At 31.4% G+C, this 20979-nt stretch overlaps 1 protein-coding gene across 2 annotated transcripts in view; it reads left to right on the forward strand.

Annotated features, from left to right (window-relative positions):
• The window catches only part of LOC143045489 (meiosis regulator and mRNA stability factor 1-like), a 52591-nt gene that overhangs the window by 14181 nt on the left and 17431 nt on the right, over window positions 1-20979 (forward strand). For both annotated transcript variants that reach the window (XM_076218031.1, XM_076218030.1), the window contains exons 6-17: window positions 353-447; window positions 5090-6663; window positions 7161-7339; window positions 7715-7795; window positions 8908-9076; window positions 9606-9796; window positions 10344-10510; window positions 11549-11766; window positions 12168-12306; window positions 12487-12578; window positions 15142-15187; window positions 15516-15718. In XM_076218031.1, the coding sequence (XP_076074146.1) occupies window positions 353-447; window positions 5090-6663; window positions 7161-7339; window positions 7715-7795; window positions 8908-9076; window positions 9606-9796; window positions 10344-10510; window positions 11549-11766; window positions 12168-12306; window positions 12487-12578; window positions 15142-15187; window positions 15516-15718 (3154 nt within the window). The remainder of the gene's footprint in view (window positions 1-352; window positions 448-5089; window positions 6664-7160; window positions 7340-7714; window positions 7796-8907; window positions 9077-9605; window positions 9797-10343; window positions 10511-11548; window positions 11767-12167; window positions 12307-12486; window positions 12579-15141; window positions 15188-15515; window positions 15719-20979) is intronic.

Raw genomic sequence — 20979 nt, forward strand, 5'->3', positions numbered from 1 at the left:
TGGCAAAGTTGATAAACATTTGATGCAAAAAAAAATCAAGAAAAACTTTTTTTTTTAGATTGATTAAAAATTATAGCTTATAAATTATCTTGTTTTTTTTTTTTTTTTTTGTAATTTTTTTATTCATTTATTGAGATACACAAAAATATCAATTTTAATTTAATGAAACTGATTAGATTTCATAGTGAGATGTTTTAAAATAATGAAATGATAATTGTTATGTAAATAAGCAACTGTCACCAATCCCTGTGTTGAAATATTGTCCAATGAAAATTGATTTGCCCCTGAGGCAATGAAATGGAACCTTATTCTTTATTACCTGACATCATGAAAAGTGTGCATGTGTTTTCAGAGCAAGAAACAGAATGGAAGGTGAAAATGTTTTTGGAAGTAAGATAAAGGTTGAAATCTCATCTAGATCTCCACAAAAGACAGATAAACAACAGGGTAAGAATTTTTATTATATAATAAGTTATTTGTTCACTATTATAAACATAGAAAAGACATATTACTAGTCAAGTGCACCCTGATTTTTTTTGTATGTGCTTACATTTCCAATTTTGATATATATTTACTGTGCTAAAATGATTGTTTTGGATTTTAGGGGGAAAAAGTAAACGTTTACATAAAAGGCAAAAACTTTTTTGAATACCTGATTGTTTAGGCGATTGATCTCATTGAAAGAGTTGCATTTTGTGCAAATGTTGCCTATATTGATTGATCAAAACAAATGCACTTTTAAATAGTTTCGCTCTATGAAAAATGAGATTTTTGGCTAATTTAAATTGATATACAATCTGGTCTATGGTATCCCAAACAGTCTATTTTAATTTTTCTAGTGACTGATCCCCAAATTATAGAATGTCTATCAAATATAATTTTGTGACAAAATTTTACTGATACTATGAAAGAAATGTAGCCAAAAAATTATGATTAAAGTTGAAAATAATGTTGAATATTAGATTATGTTTCTTTGTTATGTCTGTAAAGTTTTAGACTGTATTTTCCAGTAAAAATGCAGAAACTAAAATTTCAAAAAAACTATCCAAGGGAGATAATTTGTAAAGAGCGGTCTAGATGATACAACACAATTGAGTTATGTATTGAAAGCTCAAAAGATAACCTGTATAACGAAAGGGGAATTTTATTTTCCTGTTGGTGCATCTGTCCACTTTTCCATTCCAGGATCCCTATTTGGATATAATTTTATGGTTGAAAAAATATTAATTTATGATTTTATATAAATTATTCAAAAGCAGATTTGTTTAGCTGTATTAAAAACTTTTGTTTGATTCAAGAAACTTAATAATTTTCTAAATTGATCCCTCCAAAAACTATTTTTGTCAAGCCTGCAAATTTTGTCGCAGAAAGCTTGACATAGGGGGTGGTGACTAGGCGGCGGCAATTGAGTAAGTTAGCTCCTTAACAGCTTGAAATTATATTGTAGAAATTGGAAGACCTAGCTGCTTCATACTTTATATATAGATGCCTTATGTTTTAAGTTTTAGTCTGTCACATGTTCATTATCATTGATCTCATTTTCATTGTTCCGTGATTATGATTTTTTTTGTAATGTAAATTTCTCTCTTATTATGAGTAATAGTATAACTATTGGTATGTGCAAGGTCCTCATGCCAGACAGACAGTTTTCACTTGACATCTACCTCATTTCATGGATCATGTAAGGTGTACATGTCAAACTAGTAGGTGTCATCTGACCTTGACCTCATTTTCATGGTTCAGTGGTTAAATTTAAGTTTGAATTTGGTCTTTTTTCCCAATACTATATGCAATAGGTCAACTATATTTGGTGGCTAGAAATACATTTTGATGTACATGTCAGTCTCACAGGTATTTTATTACCTTGACCTCATTTTCCTGGTTCATTGCTCAGTGTTTTAAGTTTTTTTGTGTTTTGGTGGTGTTGTTTTTTTTTAATTATAACCAATAGGTCATCTATATTTGTTATATGCAGAGGGATTGTAAGCTGTACACATCTGCCTGGCATGGTTCATCTGACCTTGACCTGATTTTCCTGGTTCATTGGTCTAATGTTTAGTTTTCATGGTTAAGTCTATTTCTTAGGAACTCTAAGCAATAGATCAACTTTATTTAGTGTATTGAACATGATTGATTGTAGGGTGTACATGTATTTCTTGTTTCGTTTAAATGACCTTGACTTCATTTTCTTGGATCATGTTAAGTTTATGTGATAGTTGTAGTAAAGCTATATATTTGGACAATCAACATAATATCGATGATAAGCAAAGAAGATGAGACATTAGTGTGTGCAGGTTTCCAGGGAAAGTCCAGGTTCGCAATAACTGTGACAAATACATGAGCAATTTTTTTTCCACAAAATTTAATGTACAAAAAGAAAAATCTGTACAAAATTAGAGATATTATATTACAATTCTTTTATGAAGAGTGGCCCAAAACATCTTAAATCCTTTCCTGTATGTATGGTGTTTACTAATAAAATAGCCTTATCACATATATTCGATTTAGTATTTTAGTCAGTGTGGCGACATGAACTTTTTTTTCACCAAATACAAATGTAATTACATTGTACTTATTTCTTCAATTGTTGAATTTTCATCAGATTAAAAAGAGTAGATTACACATTAAGATCATGACACAAACTGTTCTTTAAAGTTAGATAACTCAAACTTATTTATAATAACTATGTGGTCCTGAAATTGGGAGATAACCTTTGTTATCCATCTCAAAGAAAAAAAACATTGGTTTTCAAAGATAAAACTGTAACACAGGAGTGTATATAAGGAAGAATGGAAGAAAATTTCCATGTGTTCACAGCATTTTTTCCTGAACACTTAAGCTATGTTTAAGCAACTTACCATTTGTGTACATCATTTGGGAATTATTATGTTGAATGTCTGCTAAATGCATGCCAACTTGATAGTTTTTTGTCGAGCCTGCAACTTTTGTTGCAGAAAGCTCGACATAGGGATAGTGATCCGGCGGCGGCGGCGGCGGTGTTAGCTCACTTCTTAAAAGCTTTATATTTTAGAAGGTGGAAGACCTGGATGCTTCATACTTTGTATATAGATGCCTCATGTTACGAAGTTTCCGTCAGTCACATGTCCAATGTCCTTGACCTCATTTTCATGGTTCAGTGACCACTTGAAAAAAAAGTTCAGATTTTTTGTAATGTTGAATTCTCTCTTATTATAAGTAATAGGATAACTATATTTGGTATGTGCGTACCTTGCAAGGTCCTCATGCCCATCAGACAGTTTTCACTTGACCTCGACCTCATTTCATGGCGCAGTGAACAAGGTTAAGTTTTGGTGGTCAAGTCCATATCTCAGATACTATAAGCAATAGGGCTAGTATATTCGGTGTATGGAAAGACTGTAAGGTGTACATGTCCAACTGGCAGGTGTCATCTAACCTTGACCTCATTTTCATGGTTCAGTGGTTATAGTTAAGTTTTTGTGTTTTGGTCTGTTTTTCTCATACTTCATGCAATAGGTCTACTATATTTGTTGTATGGAATGATTGTAAGGTGAAGATGTCTAGCGGACAGATGTCATCTGACCTTGACCTCATTTTCATGATTCAGTGGTCATTAGTTAAGTTTTTCAGTTTTGGTCTTTTTATCTGATACTATAGGCCATAGGTCAACTATATTTAGTGTATGGAAATATTTTATGATTTATATATTAGTCACGCAGGTTTTATTTGACCTTGACCTCATTTTCACGGTTCATTGCTCAGTGTTAAGTTTTTGTGTTTTGGTCTATTTTTCTTAAACTATAAGTATTAGGTCAATTATATTTGTTTTATGGAAGCATTGTTAGCTGTACATGTCAGCTTGGCATGGTTCATCTGACCTTGACCTCATTTTCATGGTTCATTGGTCTTAGTTTAGTTATCTTGGTTAATGTAACGTTTATGTGACAGTTGTAATAAAGCTTTATACTTAGGACTATCAACATAATATCAATGATTAGTAAAGAAGGCGAGACATTTCAGTGTGTGCACTCTTGTCTCTTTTTTTTATTGTTGGGATGCAAAAATACAATTGATTTTATAGTTTGTTCTTTTGTTGTTCTTTACACCACTGTCTGAGGTTAGGGGAATGGTTTGGTGCCAACAACTAGTTCATCCATGCCACATTCTGCATGTGCCTGTCCCAAGTCAGGAGCCTGTAATTCAGTGGTTGTCATACATTGCTGTATATCATATTTTTTTTTATTTCATTATTTTGTACATAGAACCGGCCTTTAGTTTTCTCATTTGAATATGTTATTTTTGGAGCCATTTGTAGCTGACTATGCCATATTGGTTTTGCTCATTGCTGAAGGCCACACAGTGACAATTTGTATGTCATTTGGTCTCTGGTGCAGAGGTCTGTAATTCGTAATCATACAACATATTCTTGTGTTGTTTTTTTTTATCTAGTTTTGATAATAATTAATAACTTTACCTTTTAACAATAGTTTACTAGTTGGTTAATAAATGAGTCCTTATAAGTACTCCAAATAAAAAATGAGGGGTTGAAAACTATTGACATTTTAGACTTTAACCCTTTCCTCAATGGAAATTTTATTTTGTATACTTGATTCGCATAGGAATTTTCAATATAATGCTGAAAATATGCTTTAAAGTATTAATGCATTATAAAAAACAAATATTTCATCAAATAAATTGTAAGTCAGATATTCTTATGAATATCCTTTTCATATTGGATACAAATGGTACTACACAGGTGTCAAAAGGCGTCATTATGGAGTAAAGGGGGAGGCGTCAAAAGGCGTCATTATGGGGGAAAGGGTTAAGTTATTCAAAAAAAATCTTTTTCTTTTCATTGTGTGTGTGCCTTGCATGTAATTATAAAGTCTAAATATCAAGAAATAAGTAATTAGTTTAGCTAGAAAATTTGATGGGGAAATTTTCAAATTAATATCTAAATAACACATGCAAATCTTCCTTATTATTATTGGATGTCAAATATGGTTAAATCATTTATCACATATACATAAAATACAAACAGAAATAATATTTGTGTGACTCTTATATTTTATAAAATCTGTTAATAATTGATAATTTCATTATTCTTTAGGAAATAAAAGTTTTAAAAGACCAAAAGATACAACTGTACAGTCACAGACATGGACAGACACTAACCAACATAATAATGCAAAATCTGGTTCAGATGTACCAATTGATTCAAAGCAAGAAAGTAAAAAATCTTCCGTACCTCAAAACAAGAGTCCTCCTGAGAAATCACTGTTAACGAGAAATTTAACACCAACTACTTCCGGTAATGGTAAATCAAATAGTAATAGAACCCCAACTCCTCCTGGAAGTTATTCAAGGAACCCATACTACCAGTCATTTTATAATAATCCTGCCAGCATGTATGCGAAGACATTGGAAAGTTTTAGTTCAAAACCTTTTTCATCAAATAGGAACAACATTGAAAATAAGAACATAGACCAGCAGAAAAGCACTACTCCAGCCATTCAGATTCTTACTAATAATAACAGACAAAGGAAAACAAGTGAGAAAGAAAATAGTTATGGTACCAGTCCAAAGTTGGAGAAAAATATCAGTACTGTAGCTAAAAAAAGTATCAGTCCAGTTGCTCAAAAAAATATTAGTCCTATAGCTCAGAAAAATATAAGCCCTGTAGCTCAGAAAAATATAAGCACTATAGCTCAGAAAAATAACAGTCCTACAGTCAAGAAAAAATATACAAGTCCTACTTCTCATGGAAGTAGCAGTCCAACTTTACAGAAAAATACTAGTCCAAATGCTGTGAGGGGACCAGTGCAGAATATAATAAATGACAACAGACAGGCAACCAGTCATTTATACAATGAAAGGAAACCAGTTGATAATGGAGTGAGTGGAAATATTCCAAATAAATATGGGAATCAAGATAATTATATACCACCAAATTCAGGATATCAAAATGATGCTGATAACAGATCTCATCTTCATGATACAGTTAATAAGTTTAACAAAGACGGGAAAGGTTCTAGTCGCCATGTCTTAATGTTACAACAGCAGCTTTATCAGGAGGATCAACAACAACAAGATTACCACGGCAGAAAACAATACAACTACCATGGTCGCTCATTCAGTCCTCCACCATATTCTACACCTTGGAGTACATATGATTATCATGAACCTCAGCATGATATGACATTTGATTCATCCTATCCTACGTATCAACATTTTGGTGGAAATAATTATGACTATCGCCCATTTTCATATAGTCAGAATAATAGTTATAATAATAATCCATACGGATGTTATCGTAATAATTCGTGGAACCAGTATAATAGTAACCCATATAGAAACCAGAGACCTGGTACCAGTCCACCAAACCCTAACTGTCAAACGATGTGTTCTACTGTAGTTCAACAGAAATGGTCCCATAGATGTAGCCCTTATGATATGGTAGAAGAGGGACCATCAATGCAAAGACAGTCACCTATGAACATGTTTCGACCCATCACACCATCACCAGTCCCTGGGGCCTGTAGCAGTCCAGCAATGGAAGATGAAGACCTGGAATGGGAAGGTTTTGTTGGTCCAGTAGAATTGCTGGTTTCCAATCTTGATTATAACATCAGTGCTAAGGAATGGAGAAAGATTCTCTTCACAACCTTTCATCCTCATGTAAGGGTATGTGTTCTGTAGTTATATTTTTCTAAGAACCTGTTCCTGATGTGAGTTAGGGTATTACTCTGTTAGCAGCTGCTGTGGTAATGTTAACAATTGCAAAGCATAAACTTTCAATTTCTTGAAAAAAATAGACCCGACCCTTTTTTTTTTAGGCTCAAGTGGTCAGGTTTAAAGACTATTTAATTTATCATTAATGCATGTTGAGATACTTTCAAAATACCAATATTATTTGCATTTTTTTTTTAAATATGAGATCTCATTTGCTATATAATATATATATTGTGAGGCCTTTAATAGTTTGATGTCATTGATTGTTTGTTGAATTGCAAGTGTATTTTAAATTGAAGTTGAAGAATTTCAGTGCATTGTTATAGATTCAACATTATATTGTAAAAATCTAATTTCAAACCAAAATGTTGGACATAAACTATACTTTAGGTAAAAGAAACTTTCAAAATTATATACCAACTATAAGAACAAAATATTTCTTATTTCAGGTTTTGAATGTACATGTAAAGACTCAACCAGACAACACCAGTATTGGTATGGTTAAAGTACCAAATATAGAGGAGGCAAGATTTGCTATATCACAGTTCCACAGAAAGAAAATTGGATATAAAAGGATTCATGTTACTCTGAAACAAGAAGAAACACAGAGACCAGCCAGCAGTACAAGGTACATTTGAATGTTCTAGCTATTTAAATTTGTAACAACCAGATCATCAAGATTATTTTGAAGCAGAAGATGCTGAAATATTATTTTTAAAGGCCATGAAAAACTGAAATTTTTAAATGGATCATTTAAATGATGTGCTATTTCTGTATGATAAGTGCTGAACTAACTAATTACTCACCAAAATGTAATACTAAAAATGAATTAAGGACTGAGCATTTATACATAAAATTTATGTAACATGAATTTAAGGTGTAATTACTACATAAGTTAGCCACCTACCAAAACCAATAACAACAACAACTATCTTTCCACAATTCATTTGATTAAATTATTAGATAATATTTGCTTACATGGTAATATGTTTTTCTTTTACAGAGCAGAAGCAATTGCCTTGCTATCAGAGGCTAAAGACAATGTTCTACCATTGTTTAAATTCATTGAACTGTTTGATAAAAGGTGAGCTAGATTACATATTACATTATAGTATACACAATTCTGTTTTTTCAGCCTTTGAATGATGATAGGCCAGTGTCTGTCCTTAGTACTTATATCTATAACACCAGATGATTTTGCATTTAGGTCAGACATGGGGACTTTTAGGTCTCGCATTACCACTACAAAAAATGTATAATTGGTACACTTATTTAAAGGGGCACTAGCTGTCAAATTCATGGTCACTGATTTGGCTCAAATTCTCATATTTGATTTATAACAATGTTAAACATTTATCCAAACTATCAAAAGTCTAAAATAAACAGTTTACAGAGCATGGGGTAGATAACATATAGGTTCGTTTCGTGTGTATTTTATTTTAGACGCCATCTAATTAACTATCGATTTGACCTCAGATGACCATGTAAGCGATGTAAACATAAATAAATATATGAATAGATTAAACCAACACGTGCAATTGGATTTTTATAGGTCTGTTTGATTTTATTTTATAGATTAAAAATAGATGTATCTCATTGTTTTTAACCCTATAAGAATGATTTTATGTGCATCGAATTAGCAATCAAATGTTTTACCGTAGTTTCACTTTCAGTGTTGACATTCTTTTTCTTTAAATAACCAGTACACGTACAATGCATGCGTTGTCAATCTCTAGCTAGGGGTTAAATTGAAGTTCACATGAATACGGATTTAAAACGGTCGACTCATTCACTTGCAAGTGAATAACTAATTATCAATTTTTCTTAGCGTAATTTGACAAAATTGAACCTTTTTGGCTGCAAAAAGCGAATAGTTATTTCACTATTTCACTTTCATTATTGATTGAACAGAAAAAAAATCAAACTTTAGATTTTTTATATATCTCGTAGCTAGTGCCCCTTTAAGTATGTGTATAATATTTCATATAATGATTCTTTATCTAGGAAAGCATAGTTAAAAAACATGTTGCATGCTAGCTGCACAAATAACCACTTCAAAAAAAATAATTATTAATTCAGTCAAATCTACTAAAGTGAACCTAGTACTTCTGAAAGCTTTCAAATGAAAGATAAAATATTATTTCAAAAGTTTAGAATTAAACATATTTGGTAACTAAAAGAATGTTCATTTTGTAGATATCACAGAACTATAAGTGTTTCCGAGCTGTATAAAATGAGGGATACACTAGAGATACGAGAGCTGAGTGGTACTAGGATGGTACATCTTGTATGTAATTCTCCATACCAGTCTGAACCAACTATTATAACCAATCCTGAACAGGAAATGTATTATCAACAAAATATGGTGAGTGTTAGAACTTTAAATGCTTATTATCATTTGCAGTATGATCAAGATATCTTGTAGAAGTTTGACTATGGTCTACCAGTTTTGATCCAAATTTCAGATAAGGCTGAATTTGTTTAAATTATATTATATGAAAAAAATACCATGTGCTATAAGGGCTTCAGCATTATTATACATGTATCTATAAGTTCATGAAAAAAAAATGAAAAATAAAATCACTTTGGTGGTAGCCTGCTCCATCCACCCATCAATGTAACAACTACATAACACTAGGTTAACACCATTTAAAGTACTGTAAATTTCAAAATTGTAAAAATCGCAATAATTAAACTCACATTTTTGTCCATTCTTGAATAATCGCAATATTAATTGCACACAATAATTATTGAATTTACAGTAGTCGGCTATAAATGACTTGGTCATAAAAAGAGAATGTAAAACATTCAATTGAGAAATCTTACAACCTATAGTTTTTATTATTTATGTGTTTTAGCTTATATCTGAAGTTGAAATTGTTGTTAAATTATAGTTAAGCATTAACCAGATTCCTGAAGTATTAGAACAGCCAGCTTGTCCTATCCATTGCCCAGAAGGTAGTATTATGTATGCTGAAGCTGTCAACAACTGTATGTTACCTAATGTGATGATGACCATTAAAATGTTTGGTCCTCAAGTCCATTCTCTACTGCAATCACATGATGGAAATATGCCATTAATGAGGTAAGAATTAAAAACTTAACTTGTAATATTGTCTACATGGACTTAATACAGGACAGAAACTAATTAAGATATTATATTTCAGCATTTATATGAAAAATTAACTTGAAACTTAGTAAACATGTTCATAAAGATGTGAACTTTCTGTAATATATGCTAAACTAAGGTTTTGACTTGGCATAGTGTCCAATATGCACATATTCTTGTTTAATTGACCTAACTTGAACTTTGTTTGCTTGTGATAACTTGGAGATATTCACAAAACCTTTAAAATGTTTCCTTATCAGAAAGTTGAATACAGGACCAGAAATTTTTAGCTGCAGATCTTTTCTTAGGATCTGATGGCGAGATTAAAAAGTCCCAAATATTCTGCATCATTTATTTAAATCTTATTAGTTTCTCTTAATAGTTTCAAATAAAAGGTCAATATTTTTTACATACATTTAAAAAAAAATTACATTCCTTTCTGTCAGTGGATACCTCAAAGTCATGGTTCAGAGATATATGATGTGTTCATCTTTTTGTCAGTTTTTTTTTTTTGTATTTTTAGCTTTGCAATATGCTTTAGTGCTGAATTTGGATGTCTGCCTATTGTTGGTGATAATGGTATACCATTAGAACATCTGATTAGCTGTGTACAGGGTATACAAATCCAGGTATCACTATCAGGTGTAAAGAAGGTTCAATGGGCAGAAAACAAACCTTTATCTCCTCCAGGTAAGATATCCATAGCTTTGTTTCATTTTAAATTATGTATTTGTGTACCATTAACTGTATGTAACCACTAGAAAATACCAAATGTTATTGTTATTAAAATGAATAAAAATGAAAAAGGGATCAAAATAGGAAAAATTCAATTTTAACAGGATGAAAAATAAAAGGTAAAACATTTAAAGTCATAAGAAACCTCAAATTAAAAAAAATAATGTATGTGTTTTTTATAACTCAATGGATAGTTTACATTATAAAACTTATGTACATATACTTTTTTATGAAGAAAATTCTTTCATTTATTCATATTTAGAAGAAGTGTACTCTATTTTAATTGCTTCCTTGCAGGAAGCTATTCCCCGACATATTTTCCGTATGCAAAGTGACCTCAGTGTGACCCATCTCGTAAAAATCCGGTGATCGCGATACGCATGGATGTCCTTAAAATAAACTATTATCTGAATTTACATGTTAAACACGTGCTCAATTCCCATGCTTTTTTGTTGATTTTTTGTTGATTGTTGACAAACAGGTAACAATCGTTAAACTTCGGCTTCAAAAAACAAACTTTAATTACCTGCCATATTTTCACAACAACACTGACCGATTAAAAAAAAAATTGACGATTATACAAAATTTATGCGAAAAAAATGAAAAATTCTTGAACAGAAGACTAAGTTTATGATCTTTGCATGCATTGGTTCAAGAATTGGAAGAACATTATTTTTCACCGGTCACTCGTTTCTTATGACTTTAAATCAGGAATCCACCCGACAGGCAGTACATCAACTGAGCATGCGGGAAATCATATAAAACACTGATTAATAAGGGTCTCAGAATTTGGATATTTTCTCATTAATTGGCGATTTCATAGACAAATTTAGGAAGTACAAAACACTACATGTATGCATCATATCACAAATATTTCCGACTTTGTATGGTTTCAGAGGAGTTGCAGTTAATTAAATTTGTGTCTTCCTTTAGAAGTATAGATGTTATAAAGCTTTGATGTTTTGTTATTGCTACTTTAACATTTCCTTTTAGATTCTCCAACAGGTGGCAGTAATCCATTATTAAGCCAACAATTGAACCAGTTTAGTAAAGAGATGATAGAACTGTTAAAGTCCTGTCCCAAATGTAGAATCCCTTTTAGCAAGTTTATACCGTCCTACCATCATTTCTTTAACAAACAATGCAGAGTGGCTGATTATGGTTATACTAGACTTAAAGATTTGTTTGATGCTGTTCCTCATGTTCTCCAGGTAATATGCAATAAATGACATTTAAATTTGACTGTTCTTTTTTTTTAACAGAGAAATAACCTTTTGCCTGAAACTGAAGCTAAACAGGTCTTTGAAGGCATTTTTTAGAAATTTAGTTAACAATAGAATGCATTACGAATGAAGTGCTATAAATATGGTATTTGAAAATACTAGGAAGACTACTGCATATACCATATGTTCAAAACTCAACAACCAAAAGAAAATTTACCAGCAAGGGCCTTCTGGGAACCCAGATAACTAAACTGGAATACATATGCAAAAAGACAAAACATACAGTATTTAGTGAGATTTAACTTGATTGGAAGTTCACGCACTTGAGTGTGTTAGCCTTTTTTACTTATTTCATGCAAATTTGATATTATATTTTAACATATATACAGGTTCTTGGAACTGGTGAGAGAAAAGTACTGACATTGAGTCATCGTGCCCAGATTAAAAGATTTACTGCAGACTTACAGAAAATAGTGAAAACTCAGTATGGTAAACAGTTGAAGCTCAGTTCCTTTACAGATAACTATAGTAAGTTGGTCTTTGATATTCCAAAATATTTGTGAGGTTTTTATTATTGAACAGCTATGTAGGCCAGTTTCTGATGCAATATACCTTGCTTTTTCTTCATTGTTAGCTTTTTTGGCCATAACATTTATTACCCAGTAGAAATACAACTTATAGTATTTAATGATGATGTTTTTATTTCAGCTTTGGTTATGAACAAAGATTTTGATGCCCTGGAGTATGGTATGGCTTGTGTAGAAGATTTACTGAATGATGTTTCTCCAATCTCAGTTATAGTATGAATTTTTTTTACTATCAACTTACTCAGTACAATAGTCTGTTTGCCAATTCCCCGTAATTGACCCTGTAATTAGAGATCCCTTTTTTAGTTGTCTCCTTTAAAGGGGCACTAGCTGTCAAATTCATGGTCACCGATTAGACTCAAATTCTCATATTTGATTTATAAACAATGTAAAACATTTATCCAAACTATCAAAAGTCTAAAATAAACAGTTTACAGAGCATGGGGTAGATAATATATAGGTTTGTTTCGTGTGTATTTTAGTCCAGACGCCATCTAATTACCTATCGATTTGACCTCAGATGACCATATAAGTGATGTAAACATAAATATAATTAAAAACCAATTGTTCAGAGAACAATTGAAGGTCTTTCCATATCAAAGAAATTTTGATAAGAAGATAGTTGTTCATACTGATACGATAAATAATGGTTTAATCATATTTTTAAGTGATATAAAGGAGATAATATGCTACTTCCGGTGAAATGAATGTCACTTCCGGTCTAATATGACAGCTTCTTTCACACTGATTCCAAAAATATATAGTTTCTATATACTTTTGTATTTAGAATGGGAGATACATGGTCACTTCCGGTTTGTTGGAAGTCATTTTTAGTCTTCAGTAATCAGTTTATGTATCTATATGACAAAATATATGGATTTTGAGTACTTTTATACGAAAAAATTGCAAAGAAGGTTACTTCCGGTTTTCTCAAGGTCACTTCCGGTAGTCATTTTTCAAGGTCATTTGTCATCCAAACTTTTGCACAAGGTCAAATGCCATTAAAATGGACTTAGTTGAAGTTATAATCAAATAACCTCATATCAAGACATTTCAGGGGCACTAACTCCTATTAGATGCTATTTAATTGTATCAGACCAAATGTAAAATATCTTCATAACTATATAGCAATCATTTTGCACTTGTTCTTTAATATATACCTTTTCAAGGGTTGGAGAAAATGCAAAAACATGGAAAATTCCGAATTTAGAACTTGACCTTGACCTTTGACCTTGACCCCATTTTCTAATAAAGGGCCTAGGGATCTCAAATAAATACATTCCAGGGTTATATGGTTGACGGTTTATTAGTTAATAACACATATTGAGAAAATAATTTTGTAAAGGTAGATAACTCCTATAAAATTTCATCAAATCGCTTCGATCCAAATAAGCCAAATTTTCCTTAGGATGTAACGAACAATTTGTAAAAAGAATTTTGTCGCTATCTTTTTTTGTTACGAAGGAGATGCACTCTGATGATAAACAGTGAATAGGGAGATAACTCTTACAAAGAAAAGTGTTCGGCTTAGCAGGGTGAAATGTAAAAGCGCATAAACTGTACGATACAATATGAGAAATATCTAAGCGACATATTGCGAAACAAACATTTGTCGCAATATCAAAATTAGGCGGAAGAAAAAAAAAAAAAAAAAAAAAATAATAATAATCAGAAGAAATACAATAGGTCTTTCCACAGAAAGGTGGAAAGACCTAATTATGATTAGATTAAACCAACACGTGCAATTGGATTTTTCAAGGTCTGTTTGATTTTATTTTATAGATTAAAAATAGAGGTTGATCATTGTTTTTAGTCGTATAAGAATGATTTTATGTGCATCGAATTAGTAATCAAATGATTTACCGTAGTTTCACTTTCATTGTTGACATTCTTTTTCTTTAAATAACCAGTACACGTACAATGCATGCGTTGTCAATCTCTAGCTAGGGGTTAAATTGAAGTTCACATGAATACGGATTTAAAGAGGTCGACTCATTTACTTGCAAGTGAATTACTAATTATCAATGTTTCTTAGCTTAAATTGACAAAATTGATTCTTTTTGGCTGCAAAAAGCGAATTGTTATTTCACTATTTCACTTTCATTATTGATTGAACAGAAAAAAAAATCAAACTTTAGATTTTTAATATATCTCGTAGCTAGTGCCCCTTTAAGAAGCGCATAATGTTATGTTGACAACAGAGGGCTAGCTGAAAGTGCAAATGTATCTGTGTGTAATGTAAGTTTTTCAAATCATTTAATAACATTTAATTTTTCATTACACTTAAAACTTTCGATCCCAGAAGTTATTTTTCAATAAAGATTTGTTGAAACGTCAATATATCACTTTCAATTTTTCTACTATTGTCCAGTATAGAACCAGTCAATGATTGACAAAGGGTAGTAATTTGTTTTAAAAATATGTAATAACAGAATAAAATTAATAATTGGCAAAAGAACTATTAGATTCCAAACAAAAATAATTGGTCAATTATCCAACTTTTGATTTTTTTTCTTCAAAACATTTCATTATTGCTTACCATGTTATTTAAGTTTAGACATTTATGTAAATTCTATCAAAATGCCTTAAACGGTTTCTCGCTGCTGATGCCTTCCCTGTTTTAACTTTTCAAGCAGATATTAGTTTCAATCATTGGACAGACATCTCATGAAGTTGTAGGATATTGGTGATAATCTATAATTTAATTGTATTTCCTAAGTTAAGCTTATTAATGGACAATCTTTATAGAAATGACCCCCTGTTTTATCTGTTTCAGGTTTTGCAAGAGGATACAGATACTATCATTGCTATTCCAAGAAAAGGTAAAATTTTCTCCTTTTGCAGTCTGGCCTATAATGAATGCAATATTACACAAATGAAGATGGCATCTTGGTTGCAGGTCTCGGTCATTTTAACAGTGAACAAAAACTGGAGAACTATATAACATAAACTTTCTGTCAAAGATCATGATGTCTGTAATGTCTGATTAGTTACAGAGAAATCGATTTTTTGGAACCTGTAAACAGCTATGCCAAAGAAGTTATTGATACATGTTTTTGTCTTACATGACACTAATAACAAGAAAATTATAATAAATGCATGTTTATGTCTAATTGATATATATTCTTATTTTTTTTATGTTTGTCATAGATCAGACACCAGAAGAAATAGAAAGAACAAAAGAGTTTTCTTTAGAGGTAGTGGATTTATTGAAACATAATCCTCAGTGTAGAATGCCTTTCAATAAGTTTATACCATCCTTCCATCACCATTTTGGTCGACAGTGTCGAGTCTCAGATTATGGATTTACCAAGTTACTGGACTTGTTTGAAGCTATACCACATATCGTAGATGTAAGTATACTCAATGACAAAAGAAATGGCACAGGGGAAATATGCATAATGATTAAATTCTGTAGCTCATTATGTATATTTTGGCAAGAAATTATAAAATTGAAGTAAATAGTTTTTTAAATGCACAAAATTTATGATTTCCTTTGAAGCTGTTAGAATTTCGGGATAAAATGATATAATAGGGGTTATTACTACCCTCCTTTCAATTACCAAATTTAGGATGATGGGAAAATTATCACAAACCAATTTGATGTTTTAAAGGAGACAAAATACTTTTATGAAAATTTATACAAAAATAAGGATACTATTGGCAATGGGTGTAAACTGAGTGATTTAGAAAGAGATTTGAAAGATTTAAAATTTAATAAATTATCTGTGGATGAACAGTTGAATTTAGAAGGGGAGATAACTATTAATGAAGCTAGCATTACTTTACAGAAAATAAATAATAATAAATCACCAGGGTCAGATGGTTTTTCAACAGATTTTTTAAAGTTTTTCTGGAAGGATTTGAAAGCTTTTGTTGTTAAATCTTTAAATTATGGGTCAAATTTGGGACATTTATCAGTGACTCAAAAGGCAGGGAATCATTACATGCTTGCCAAAAGACAATAAACCAAGGCATTTACTAAAAAATTGGAGACCGATCTCCTTACTTTTAAATACTGTATACAAAATTGGTTCAGGGGGTAATTGCTAGTAATTAAAAAAAGTTGTAGACAAAGTGATTGATTTAGATGAAACTGGCTTTATTAGTGGGCGTTTTATTGGGGATAACATAAGATTGGTTTATGATCTTTTACAATATACAGAAGAACACAATATTCCAGGTTTATTGCTTTTTTAAAATTGATTTTGAAAAAAGCATTTGATTCTCTATCTTGGGACTTTTTGTTGTCAGTGTTGCAATTTTTTAAATTTCAGTGAATCTATTATCGACTGGGTTAAAGTATTTTATAATAATATCTCATCTGCAGTCATTGATGGAGGAAATCTTTCAGACTTTTTTCAAATAGGACGTGGCTGTAGACAATGGGATCCCTTATCACCCTACCTTTTTATACTTTGTGCAGAAATTTTGGCAATTAGAATACGAGGGAATAAAAATATTACTGGCATAACTGTGACTAGGATAGAACATAAGTTATCACAGTTTGCAGATGATACTTGACTTATTTTAGATGGAAGTGAACAGTCCTTAAATCAAACTTTAAATGAATTAGATTGGTATGCAAACCTCTCAGGGCTAAATATAAACTTTTCTAAAACACAGGTAGTTTGGATTTGGAGTAAAAGATACTGTAGTGACAAACTTTGTCCAAACAGAAATTTATCCTAAGGTGCAACATCTTTTAAGTTATTGGGTATTAATTTTGATGTAGATCTTGATAAGATTATTAACATCAATTATAATGAGAGTTTTTTCAGATAAAGAATCTAATCAAAATATGGTCAAAAAGAAATCTTACAGTAATTGGTAAAATTACAGTTGTGAAAACTCTGATATTACCTGTTCTTAATCACCTTATGCATGTAATTACCTTGCCAAACCCAAATCAAGAACTTGTGAAAAAGATTAATGAGCTTATTTTTACATTTATTTGGAATTCACCTGTTAATACAGTCAAGAAAGAGCTGTTACAAAAGGATTACAGTGAAGGTGGATTGAAAATGATCAATCTTAATTCCTTCATCATAGCACTCAAATCTACATGGGTGAAAACACTTTTTCAATCTAACAATAAATGGAAAAATGTTTTATTTTCCATAATAAATCAAGAAAAATTATTTAAGTTGGGAAATGGTTATCTGTCAAACATGAAAGTAAAGATTAAAAATAAATTTTGACAGGATGTATTCAATGCATGGGACATTATTGTTGATAAAGAAGAAAACAATATGTGGGAATTTTTTTATCAAGCCCGCTGTGGATGAATAATTGTATAAAAATAGAAAATAAACCTGTATTTTATAAAAACTGGTTTAATAAAGGTATATTTTTCATTAATGATAAATTGATAGAAATGCTATGAAATATAACAGCATAATTTCTGCTGTAAAGAATGCAAGAAAGGGATATGTTTTTGATAATTATAAACTAGTCACCCCTTTAATCCCTTCATTTGCCAAGATTTTTTTTAAAAGCTCAAGGGGAACTAAAGACATGTATTCACTATTAATTAAAAATAATATAGTTTCAATGGGTCAGATAAAATGGGATCAAATTGTAAAGGTAGATGAAGAGGAATGGAAATTAATTTTCAAATTACCTTTTAAAGTCACAAAAAATACCAGACTGCAGTGGTTACAATATAGAATAAATCAGCATATTTTAGGTACTAATAAATTTTTGAATAAAATTAAGGTCACTGACAACCCAAATTGTACTTTTTGCCAAGAAGAAGAAGAAACTATTGTACATTTATTTTGGAATTGTGAGATTGTTCAAACATTCATTGATGAAATTGTCTCATGGTTTTTGGAAAGTTTGCTATAGCTTGCTATAGCTTCTTTCCATTGACATCAGCCTCAACTTTCGGTGAGACAGACTATCGCAATGTTCTGCTCCAAGATAATGTAGTACTAGTGTTCGAATTCTGATTCTTGGATATTTTGAGTTGATACTCAGTCTTTTTAAAAGATAACAGCTTGAATAAAAAATTTGTAAGGGTTCCGCGGAACCCAGTGTCTCGCCTATTTTTGCTGTAAATCTCAGGCTCAACAACAATGAGGAAAAAAATCAATAAAAAAAAATTCCTCTTGTTACTATTTTATGATTGTAAGAAAATCTAAGTCCAAGTTTGGTACAAACCCAGGATAGTTTAAGAAAGTTATTAAAATTCTAAAAAATTTAACCACAGAGTGAATTTAATGTTTCCCTGCAGAAAAATCTAAGTCAATTTATAAGTAAAATACAGAAAAAATGGAATTTTACTTTTACAAAATTTACTTCTGGATATTATCTTATGATCATAAACAAGCTTCTGTCCAAGTTTGGTACAAACCCAGGATAGTTGGAGAAAGTTATTAAAATTCTAAAAACTTTAACCACAGAGTGAATGTTTTGTTTCCCCGCAGAAAAAACTAAGTCCATTTATAGTAAAATACGGAAAAAATGGAATTTTATTTTTACAAAATTTACTTCTGGATACTATCTTATGATCATAAACAAGCTTCTGTCAAAGTTTGGTAGAAATCCAGTATAGTTCAAGAAAGTTATTAAAATTTAAAAAACTTTAACCACAGAGTGAATATTTGTTGACGCCGCCGACGACGCCGACGCCGACGGAAAGTAGGATCGCTTAGTCTCGCTTTTTCGACTAAAGTCGAAGGCTCGACAAAAAGGGATTGAATGATCACCAACAATTTTGAAAATAAGTATCACAAACACTGCTGTGTGGATCGGCCATTGGCTGAAGAGAAAATCAAAAGAAATCTACGCGAGACAGCGTTTCATTCATGAATATTTCATGAATGAACATTTTCCCGCACTATTTTTTACTATGTACTATATTTACAACTGTTTATTATTGAATAAGTAAAAGCCCAAGTGTATCAAAAGAGTCTGGTATGCGAGAACAAGTTGATATTTGACCAAGTTGTCGGATAATTGACAAGTGATAATGGTTTAACAATTTTTTTTAACAAAACACAGGTGATAGATTGAATATAAAATAATCGATAATTATATGGCTTATGACTCACGCCAAGGATGAGTAAAGGTAAATACCAGCTTTAATAGAAAAGTGCATTGTTTTTGTCAAACTGACATCGATCGAAAAGGTTTGATGCCAGAAATCATTTGAAAACTTTTAATTCCGTTATTCAAGTTTCACATTCTAATGTGGATATAAGGACCTTCTCTTGTTGTGCTTGCTCAAGTGGATCGAACTGACAACAGAAAAACATTGTCTTAATGACAATAAGTATCATAGCATCCGTATAATTTAAAAGCAACAGAGTCATCATCTACTTTTTAAAATATTACAGTTCAGTGTATCAAGACCGAGATCAAGCTAAAGACAAGTGCTGTAAAAATTATTAAAATGATTTAATAACATCTGTCCATGTACTAGCAAAATGACTTTCTTAGTGCTTAATGCAGTGGCAGATCCAGAACTTTTAATCACACTTTATTCCTAGAGGAGTATGATTCTTTAAGATTGACCCATAATTAACAATGTGTCGTCCTAACACAGAGGCAATGATTACTAGTATATCAAATAAATGGCTTAACACAAAAATCTCAAATGTCATTGCCTCAATGGTAATAACACAACAGCAACTCAAATGTTTTACAGGGTTATAAACACCTCAGATCAACATAGTATGAATCTAGTGTATATAAACTTTTTATTCCTGAGGTCATACTGCTATTGTTATGCCCCCACCATATTTAGTTTTATCCTTGTTTTTTCTGTAAGTATATTCGTCCCTAACTCGTATGTACGTCCATCATTTTGTTCATGCATCCCAAAATTGATTTCTGTTATCTTACTTTCAGTTTGTACCCAATGCTTATAACCACAAAACACAAGTCAAGTTTGAATTTTGTTGGCGTCACTTTCACCATTCTAGATGTAAAGGGGTGAAATTTTCAGTATAACCTTTCAATAAAATTGAGAATGGAAATGGGGAATGTGCCAAAGAGACAACAACCCGACCATAGAAAAAAAAACAACAGCAGAAGGTCACCAACAGGTCTTCAATGTAGCGAGAAATTCCCGTACCCGGAGGCGTCCTTCAGCTGGCCCCTAAACAAATATATACTAGTTCAGTGATAATGAACGCCATACTAATTTCCAAATTGAACACAAGAAACTAAAATTAAAATAATACAAGACTAACAAAGGCCAGAGGCTCCTGACTTGGGACAGGCGCAAAAATGCGGCGGGGTTAAACATGTTTGTGAGATCTCAACCCTCCCCCTATACCTCTAGCCAATGTAGAAACATAAACGCATAACAATGCGCACATTAAAATTCAGTTCAAGAGAAGTCTGAGTCTGATGTCAGAAGATGTAACCAAAGAAAATAAACAAAATGACAATAATACATAAATAACAACAGACTACTAGCAGTTAACTGACATGCCAGCTCCAGACTTTAATTAAACTGATTGAAAGATTATGTCTTCATCATATGAACATCAGGCACAATCCTTCCCGTTAGGGGTTTAGTATATGCCCTTATATATATAAGTTTGACTTGTAGCTTTCTTCGGTTATACATTTATTAGGTGAACATAAAAACGGTCTTTAG

Source organism: Mytilus galloprovincialis, chromosome 9 (genome assembly GCF_965363235.1).
Source record: "Mytilus galloprovincialis chromosome 9, xbMytGall1.hap1.1, whole genome shotgun sequence".
In the NCBI taxonomy this organism is placed as follows: Eukaryota; Metazoa; Mollusca; class Bivalvia; order Mytilida; family Mytilidae; genus Mytilus; species Mytilus galloprovincialis.